This window comes from Rhinoraja longicauda, chromosome 1 (genome assembly GCF_053455715.1).
Source record: "Rhinoraja longicauda isolate Sanriku21f chromosome 1, sRhiLon1.1, whole genome shotgun sequence".
NCBI classification, from domain to species: domain Eukaryota; kingdom Metazoa; phylum Chordata; class Chondrichthyes; order Rajiformes; family Arhynchobatidae; genus Rhinoraja; species Rhinoraja longicauda.
This window is the reverse complement of record NC_135953.1, coordinates 60,344,965-60,355,225: the sequence shown is the minus strand read 5'-3', so window position 1 is coordinate 60,355,225 and position 10,261 is coordinate 60,344,965. Positions and strand designations below refer to the sequence as shown.

General features: G+C 46.6%; 1 protein-coding gene across 1 annotated transcript in view; it reads right to left on the bottom strand.

Annotated features, from left to right (window-relative positions):
- The window catches only part of aasdh (aminoadipate-semialdehyde dehydrogenase), a 28,566-nt gene extending 19,470 nt beyond the window's left edge, over nucleotides 1–9,096 (bottom strand). Inside the window, exons 1-3 of the mRNA XM_078398368.1 lie at nucleotides 8,615–9,096; nucleotides 5,612–5,732; nucleotides 1,938–2,275 (exon numbers count right to left, since the gene is read on the bottom strand). Coding sequence (XP_078254494.1) covers nucleotides 1,938–2,275; nucleotides 5,612–5,732; nucleotides 8,615–8,889 — 734 coding nt within the window. The 5' untranslated portion in view covers nucleotides 8,890–9,096. The remainder of the gene's footprint in view (nucleotides 1–1,937; nucleotides 2,276–5,611; nucleotides 5,733–8,614) is intronic.
- Nucleotides 9,097–10,261: the final 1,165 nt, after the last annotated feature.

The following is a 10,261-nucleotide window of genomic DNA, read 5'->3' as shown; positions in this document are numbered from 1 at the left end:
GACTGGGGAGGGGGACAACAGGGGTCGTTGCGGTGGGGGCTTGGTGGTGGGGGAAAGAGGGGTACTGGGAAAAGGGGAGGTCCCACTTCCCCCCTCAACCTCTTCATCCCCCCTCCTTCCCACCTCCATCCCCACTCTCTCCCCCTTCAATCCCAACCTCCATCACCACTCAGCCCCTAACTCACCCGTCCCTCTTTCCCTCCATCCGACCCTCCCCCACTCCCTCCCCCCCTCCCTCCAGCCTTCCACCCCTCTCCCCCTCCCCCCTCCTTCCACCCTCCCTCCCCCCCTCCCGGTTACAATGGAAACCCTACGGGGACGGGCCCAACGGGGAAAGAGGGGTACTGGGAAAAGGGGAGGTCCCCCTCCCTCCCCCCTCCCTCCCCCCTCCCCTCCCCCCTCCCTCCCCCTCCCCCCTACCCCCCTCCCTCCCCCTCCCCCCTACCCCCCTCCCTCCCCTCCCCCCTCCCTCCCCTCTCCCCTCCCTCCCCTCCTCCCTCCACACCTCCCTCCTCCCTCCCTCCCCCTTCCCGCCCTCCCCTCCTCCCGGTTACAATGGAAACCCTACGAGGACGGGCCCAACGGGGAAAGAGGGGTACTGGGAAAAGGGGAGGTCCCCCTCCCTCCCTCCCCCCTACCCACCTCCCTCCCCTCTCCCTCCCCCCCTACCCTCCTCCCTTCCCCCCTCCCCCCTCCCATCCCCCCCTCTCCCCCCTCCCTCACCCCTACCCCCCTCCCTCCCTCTCCCTCCCCCCTCCCCCCCTCCCCTCCCCCCTCCCTCCCCCCTCCCTCCCCTCCTCCCTCCCCCTTCCCTCCCCCAACCCTCCCCCTTTCCTCCCATCCCGGTTACAATGGAAACCCTACGAGGACGGGCCCAACGGGCCCACTCGGTCTAGTCTATATACTAAAACTCTCGTTTGTTTGTTTGTTTATTCCTGAACTACAGCCAAAACGGTACACGTTAGCGCGGAAATTTTAGGCCCACCTTATTCACTGTCGTCCCTTTGGTGCTAATGGAAGAAGTTTCATTGAAATCGGTGTTATATTTTTTAAGTTATTCACATTTTAAAGTTTAAGTAAAGTTTAAATCCTAGGGAGGGAGGGGGGTGGAGGGAGGATAAGGGGGTTTGAGGGGGATGGTGAGGGGGGAGGGGAAGGGAAGTGGGAGGGGGAGGAGGGGAGGGGAGGAGGAGGGGTTGCTGTACCAATGCAGGTTTGGGCCCAACGGGTCCACTTGGCCTAGTAAGCACTAAATAAGCCATTTTAGGATCTCCTCCAAACTGAATGTTCTAAATAGTTCCTCTTGCTCTTTCCTTCCACCAGTAAAAAGGGAGAAATTAACAGTTCCCACACCTATGTAAAAATTTCCATTGATCCCTTCAAAATACACTAGCCAAAAAGATATGCAGTAGCGTGACTGACAAGAGGCCTTCAAATATATATTTGAAAGGAATTTCTTTAACAATGCCTTTTGGACAACTTTGTGTTATATCCATGCAGCAGATTCAGGCCATGAATCGCCTTGAGTCTCTTTGCTGTTGGTCAAACGCGGTGTGAAACCTGGTATGCAACGGCTACCACAAGCGAAGAAGAATTCCCTCAAAGACCTCTTCCATTCAGTGGTAACAAATAATCCCCAATCCCGAAGGAATGCTTCAGGTGATGATCATGACTGTTGGTTCCTATTCTTGTTCACCTGTTTTCCCATATCCTTTAATACCTTTGATTAACATTAAATCTTAAATTAACAATGGACTAACATCAATTATCAACAGCAATAGATTCCATGCTTCGAAACCTATGTTGCATCAAAGCATTTGTTAACTTCTCCCAAAGGTTCACTTCCCTCTACCCAAATTACCCTGATACTCTTGATATCTCGACATTAATAGTATCTACATTTGCCAATGTTAATAATCCCTTATGATTAAACTTACATGAGATGCTGTATATTGGGAACAATACATTGATGAGGTACTCGAACAATTTTTGGAAGTCCTGTAGTACCTGAAGTTTGCAAAATGTAGGCCACGAAACCATGGCAGTCCACATGTTTAGATGCATGATTTATTTTATCTTTGTCAGTAGTCTGTAATGTCTCTTCTTTTAAAACTCCTGCTTTGGTGTAAATAACATTTTCTTTGCTTCTGGGTTCTGAAGCAAATGAATCCACATTTGTCATCAGCCACTGGATCTTCACAAGTATTACATCCAGTTTCGGTATGTCACACTCAACATCAAAGCTCAACCAGCCTGACAACGAGTCTCTGAATTTCTGTAATACAAGACATAGTACAATATTATTTATTGTCTTGTAAAAAAAACCCAAAATCTATAATTATTTGATTAATGCAGTGCTGACTTAGATGGCTGCAACCCCCCCCTCCCCCCTCTCCCCTATAAGATAGAATGTTAATAAATAAATAAGAACACAACCTGATGTGCAAACAAGAATAAAAACAGAAAATGCAGGATATGGATAAGATCTGAGGAAAGAACATTGATTCATTTTTCAGCTTAAAATAGGCTTGGTGAGAATGAAGTTGTCTATTTACTCTGCCTAGGTCACCTGATTTTAGCTCAATTAGGTCTTCTATCAACCACCACTGTTCCAAATAAATCAATCCTGTCAATTACTTTCATAAGTTCTCCAGTATAGTCACTTTTTGTTTTCTGTGCCAATTTCAGTTCCAATTTGTTACACTCTCTTGGATTGCAAATGCCTCACTGTAATGCAGTGATAAGACTGCAGTACTTGCATTGTGGGTTAACCTTGCATAGTTTCAGTAATATATCCCTGCTCATATATTCCATGCCTCAGTTAATAATGGAAAAGTCATTCCAGTAACCACATTGACCTGTCCTGCTACTTTTAAGGGTCTGCAGATGTAGAACTCTTAAGGTCCCTTTATTCTTCAACACTTCTTAATATCCTCCCATTTATTGTATTTTCCTTTGTTATCTCCAAATGAATCAACTCAACTTCTTTGGATTGCCATCCAACCGGAGCATCAGTTAGTCTGTGGCAAGTCCCGATTGGAAATGGAATCTGTCCATTCCCTCCAGATGTACTATCCTCTGACCCACTGTGTTCCTCCAGCACTATTTGTTTTGATCAAGATTACAGCATCTGCAGTTTCCTGTGTCTCCATCTTTCTCACTGATTTCCTCCTCACTGTCAGCCACATGCTTACATTAAAACTAGGTTGTTCTCCTGACACCATGACACAAGGTTCTCTATCTATTTAATATACTTTGTCTTATAGTTGTTGTTGAACTGGCCAGCAACAGTGGTATTACCAGCGAACTTAAAGACAGAGGTGATTTGAGAGGTAACCAGAGCACCCAAGGTCCTGGGGAGAATGCTTAAATTCCATATTGATGGTATTAACGGTCATGATCAAATCTACGTCTCTAAAGTTGGGAGGCAGCAGCACTACATGCTGCGTCACAATGCTGTAACAGTAACTCCTTTTTTTTTGCTATGTTTATTGCAGATTTCCAGCACTAGGCAAAGTAATCTCAGGATAAGGCAGCTATTTAGAATAGAGATGAGAAGTACTTTATATTTGCAAAACACTTTAATGTTGAGTATACAAGCAAAGAAACAAAGGAACTCATAATAGACTTCAGGAAAACCAGTGCAGAATACGACACACTCTACATCAATGGGGTCTGTGTGGAAAGGGTACCCGCTTTCAGGTTCCTGGGTACGCACATAGCAGAGGATCTTACCTGGTCTACCAACACCATCACCACAGTGAAGAAGGCACAGCAGAGACTCCACTTCCTGAGGATCCTCAGGAAGACCAACCTGCAGGAGAAGCTCATGATGTCCTTCTATCGCTGCTCCATCGAGAGTGTGCTGGCATACTGTATAACCACATGGTATGCCAGCTGCTCAGAAAAGGACAGGAAGGCCCTTCAGAGGGTCATCACGACGGCCCAGAAGATCATCGGCTGCTCACTGCCCTCCCTGGAGCACCTGTTCAGCCTACGCTGCCTCAGTAGAGCAGGCAAAATAATAAAAGATCCATCCCACCCCGGCCACCGTCTGTTTGTTCATCTGCCCTCTGGTCGACATTTCAGGTCGATCAAATCCCAAACAAACAGACTTAAGAACAGTTTTTACCCCAGGGCCATACGAGAACTGAACACTACCTTCTGCACTAGGCAACACTGTTAAAACTTTTGTACTTAATATAATTGTTTTTATTTGTTTTTGCATTTATTGCATATATGTTTTTACGCACCGTCAGGATTGGCTATTTTTTAATTTCGTTGTACTCGTTGCAATGACAATAAATGAATATTATTATTATTATTAAAGAGGTCCTTCTGCAGTTGTACAGGGCCCTAGTAAGATCACACCTGGAGTACTGTGTGCAGTTTTGGTCTCCAAATTTGAGGAAGGACATTCTTGCTATTAAGGGAGTGCAGGGTAGGTTCACTAGGTTAATTCCTGGGATGGCGGGACTGTCGTATGTTGAAAGACTGGAGCGACTGGGCCTGTATACACTGGAATTTATAAGGCTGAGAGGGGATCTTATTGAAATATATAAGATTATTAAGGGATTGGACACGCTAGAGGCAGGAAACATGTTCCCGATGTTGGGAGAGTCCAGAACCAAAGGCCACAGTTTAAGAATAAGGGGTAGGCCATTTAGAACGGAGATGAGGAAAAACTTTTTCACTCAGAGTTGTAAATCTGTGGAATTCTCTGCCTCAGAAGGCAGTGGAGGCCAATTCTCTGGATGCTTTCAAGAGAGTTAGATACTCAATGATAGCGGAGTCAGGGGGTATGGGGAGAGGGCAGGAACGGGGTACTGATTGTGAATGATCAGCCATGATCACACTGAATGGCGGTGCTGGCTCGAAGGGCCGAAGGGCCTACTCCTGCACCTATTGTCTATTGTCGATTGTCTTTGGAATTCCCAGTGGAAACTGATAGATCTCTGGATGTCCAGGGAGTCAGAAGACATCTGGATTATGATATGGATCTTGATTAAGTGAATTTGAGGTGCAAGATGATCTTACTGAAAGATGAAGCAGAGACGGGGGGGGGGGGCACACACACACGACGACATTGGTTACTGCTGTTAATCCTTGGGTCCTTAGGAAACATGTATCCAAATTTTCTCTTGAAAGATTCAGTTTCAATGATTCTCTGTGTAAGGTATTTTATATTCCAAAATTGTATGTAAGATATCTCCAGCCTTCCTCAATATCTCTCCCTGGAGCTTTAGTTACAATTTGTTGTAGATTCTCCAATTGAGTGGAAATCTTTCCTCCTGATCAAACCACTTCACAATTCAGAAAACCCGAATGAAAATGATCAACAGCTGGGATCTATGACAAAATAAACATCCATAGGCTCTAAAAGAGAAGAGGCCCATGAACATGATGTAATACATAATGGCTACATTTTTAAAAACTGATCATGCCAACTAGTAAAACTAAAAAAGATTGTTTCAATTTTACTTTGAATATGCGAGGGCAATTAGTTCCGAATTACACAAATACAGATTAGGAATGCAATTCTTAAATTAGATTACACATGCATTTCCTAATGAATATTATTACTTCATATCTTTACAGCACAGTAACTCACCTGTATTATATCTTTCTGAATAAGGATGTACTTCATTTTGCACATTTGAATAAAATAGGCTGATAAACGAGGGGAACTTTCTGGATCAACGGGACAAAAAGCTGCTCCAGCTTGAAGAATTCTGAAAGTGCACAGAGACATCAAAAACATTACTTCTGAAATACTTACTGTCAGCCATATTTTGTATCATATAAAATATGGGTAACTAAAATAGCTTTCATTTCTTGTGATGCTTATCCATGAATTGGTTCCTTTTTCTGGATACTAAGGCTACTGTGGCTCACAGGCAAGGGCAACGTGGATAAAATATCTGGATAAAGAATGGGCGGCACGGTAGCGCAGCGGTAGAGTTGCTGCTTTACAGCGAATGCAGCGCAGGAGACTCAGGTTCGATCCTGACTACGAGTGCTGCACTGTAAGGAGTTTGTACGTTCTCCCCGTGACCTGCGTGGGTTTTCTCCGAGATCTTCGGTTTCCTCCCACACTCCAAAGACGTACAGGTATGTAGGTTAATTGGCTGGGTAAATGTAAAAATTGTCCCTAGTGGGTGTAGGATAGTGTTAATGTACGGGGATCGTTGGGCGGCACGGACTTGGTGGGCCGAAAAGGCCTGTTTCCGGCTGTATATATATATGATATGATATGATGAACAGTGAAGTCCCTATTACCTGCCATGGGGATTCACTTCAGCTATCCTGACAGCTGTTTACATCTCAACCCTGCTGATGCTAAGCTTCACTGGATGAAGTATACACTGCTATCAATAGCCTCGCAGCAGGCGAGACTCCAGGATCGTGTGTTGCCTCCCTGGCGCCAGGGTCCAGGATGTCCCGGAGCAGCTGCACAGCATCCTCAAGAGCGAGAGGGAGCAGCCTTGAGGATGCTGTGCAGCTGCTCCGGGATATCCTGAACCCTGGCACCAGGTTGGCACAAACGATATAGGTAGGAAAAGGAAGGCGGTTCTGCAACACAAATTTACGGAATTGGTAGAAGTCCGAAAAGCAGTACCTGCAGGATAGTGATTTCAGGATTGCTGCCAGTACCTCGTGCTAGTGAAGGTAAGAACAGGAAGATAGGGGAAATGAATGTGTGGCTGAGGAGTTGGTGCAGGGAGCAGGGATTTACATTTCTGGATGATTGGGGCCTCTTCTGGGACAGGGGTGACCTGTACAAAAGGGACGGGTTGCATTCCAGTGAGGCTATATGGGTTGAGCTGAGGAACAAAAAAGGGATGATCACCTTGTTGGGGGTGTACTACAGACCCCCGAATAGTCAATGGGAATTAGAAGAACAAGTGTGCCGGTGAAGCCATGTGTCCCAAACATTATGGTGCCCTGAAATGGGGGGGGGAGACGATGTATAAAGACAGCTGTAATTTCTACATGGTGAAACCAAAATGTATAAAAATGGCCTTTATTAAAAACTAACAATGTGCACTTTAACTACATATGATTTTTTTTCTATTACAAATCTCAAATTGTGGAGTACAGGGCAAATAAATAAATGATGGGTCTTTGTCCCAAACATTATTGAGGGCATTGTAAATGTTTCGGTCAAACAACTTATGTCAGATGTGGAAAAGTGAGGAAACATTTTCTCTGTACATTCTGTTTGCTGTCAGCGTACGTTTGGGCGGCACGGTGGCGTATCGGTAGAGCTACTGCCTTACAGCGTCAGAAACCCAGGTTTGATCCTGACTAGGGTGCTTGGCTGTACGGAGTTTTTGTATGTTCTCCCCATGACCTGCCCGGATTTTCTCGGAGATCTTCGGTTTCCTCCCACACTCAAAGACGTACAGGTTTGTAGGTTAATTGGCTTGGTATGTCTCTAGTGTGTGTAGTGATCCCTGCACATTAAACACTCTTGACTCTTGTACTTGTTTGGTATGATTTGATGGGATAGCACAAGACGTTTTTCACTATCTCAGTACATCTCACTATCTCAGTAAATCAGATATTTCACTATCTCTGTTAATGTGCAGAGATCGCTGGTCTGTGCGGACTCGGTGGGCCAAAGGGGCAGTTCCCACGCTGCATCTCTAAATTAAACTAATTCTCTGACTGATGAAGACAGATGTACCATATCTCTGAAGATCTGTCCTGGACCCAGCTCACTGATGCAATCATAGAAAAAGCAGGACAGGCAGCATCTCTGGAGACCGCACCTGGAGTACTGTGTGCAGTTTTGGTCTCCAAATTTGAGGAAGGATATTCTTGCTATTGAGGGCATGCAGCGTAAGTTTACTAGGTTAATTCCCAGAATGGCGGGACTGTCATATGTTGAAAGACTGGAGCGACTATGCTTGTATACACTGGAATTTAGAAGGATGAGAGGGGATCTTATCGAAACATATAAGATTATTAAGGGGTTGGACACGTTAGAGGCAAGAAACATGTTCCAAATGTTGGGGGAGTCCAGAACCAGGGGCCACAGTTTAAGAATAAGGGGTAGGCCATTTAGAACGGAGATGAGGAGTTTTCACTCAGAGTTGTAAATCTGTGGAATTCTCTGCCTCAGAAGGCAGTGGAGGCCAATTTTCTGAATGCATTCAAGAGAGAGCTAGATAGAGCTCTTAAGGATAGCAGAGTCAGGGGGTATGGGAAGAAGGCAGGAACGGGGTGCTGATTGAGAATGATCAGCCATGATCACATTGAATGGCGGTGCTGGCTCGAAAGGCCGAATGGCCTCCTCCGCACCTATTGTCTAACAGTACGGGTCAGGGGTCGTGACCTCGCCTGCCGAGCAAGGGCGCCTCTGTGCATGTAAACACTGAACTTTTTATTTGTTTATTATGGGGTTTACAGAGTACTGTGTTTTGTTTAAGGACATATGAGCATAGAACACTCTTAACTTGAAAGGACTGGAAGGATATGGGCCAGGAGGAGGCTCGGTTAGGCTAAGAGTGGGCAGCATGGACACGTTGGGCCGATGAGTCTCCCTTCCATGCCGCAGAGCTCGCTGTATGACAGAGTAACAGCTGCGAAACAAAAAACACAGGATTACCCCAAGATGCAGCTGGGCATGTTGACAGAGGGCTGGCAGTACATCCCAATCGCATGGCCGTGGGTGCCCTGGCAGTGCAGTTGCAGCCGCTGTCGGAGCGCCTCTGCCCGGCCGAGCAGCTGGCGGTAGGAGCAGCACCGCCGGCCCGCGCCCCCCGAGCCCGCGCGGCCGCCGTCGTCGTCCTGGCAAACTGCCGTCCTCGCGCCGTGCCGCGCCGCCGCGCGCGCCACCAGCTCGTGCAGGCCGCCGCCAACCGCCTCCGCCGCCTCGCACATCGCTCCCGGGCGACCACCCCAACCTCTCCACCCCACTCTCACTCTCACTCTCACTCTCACTCTCACTCTCACTCTCACACTCTCTCTCTCTCTCTCTCTCACTCTCTCTCTCTCTCTCTGCGACGCTACTGCAACCCCTCGTCTACATCAAAGACGGTTCTCTGACACAAACTCTCCCCCGCCAGAGTCCCACTCGATCTTAGTCCATTGCTGGGCCAACGTCATGACGCACCACGGCACAGAGGGGTGCCGAGGCTTAAGTCACGTGACTGAAGTGAGGGGACGGGGGTTCCCACGTGGGGAGCGGCGCTTCCATTCATCTTCATGTCCCAGTCTGCAGGAGTCCACACTGGGCAGGTTGGGACTGCAGATGCTGGTTTACACGGAAAATAGAGATAAAATCTGAAGAAGGGTTTCGACCCGAAACGTCACTCATTCCCTCTCTCCGAGATGCTGCCTGGACCCGCCGAGTTACTCCAGCATTTTGTGATAAAATGCTGGAGTAACTAAGTGAAGGAATGGGTGACGTTTCTGGAGAGAAGGAATGGGTGACGTTTCTGGTGGAAAGAGGAGTTCAAAAGGGTTAATTAAGAGGGGGAAAATAGACCATGAAAGAAATAGTAGGAATAGTAGGAATTAAAAGGTCCTTTTCAGAATGGCAGGCAGTGACGAGTGGGGTGCCTTAAGGCTGTGCTGGGATGGGACCCGTTATTTACAATGTATATGTAGTATATATAATGGTAACTAACTTTAAGTAAAGACCCATACTGGTACCAGCGTGTACTGAAAACCTGTGCTTGTTTCTATATACATGCTGAAGTCGTAATATTTGACAATATATTAATGATTTAGACGAAGGAATTCAATGTAAATCTCTGTGAGAGATGGGTAAAAAGGGATAATTGATTTAGACTAAGGATCCTGAGAAATAGCTGACTCGACAATACGACTCTGAGAAATAACTGACCAGACAGTGCTCGGCTAGAAAAAAACCCGTAAGAACAAATAGTGACAGACCAAGGACAAGTGTTAGAAGATAATCAGAGAACTGGGAGGAAGGCCAAAATAATCAGAGAGCTAGGAGAAGGGGAGGGCATGAACTACTCTGTGCTGCGTTAGCCTAATGAAATAAATGAATATTACTATGATGTGGAAGGCAACAGGGGCGGTGACGGTAGATTGTGCACCTCAGTGCTCCAATTGGAAGGAGCCCGAAGGGGAGGAATTAAAGGTGTAACAATTGTAAAATGAAGTGAATAAAAAGAAGGGATTTTTCCGACCTCGGTGTGTCTCGACAGGGGAGACACCCAACTCTGCAGACTTGCAAATAAAATACTTGTTTCTCTAGATTGTCTCGAGTATCGTGATTGTG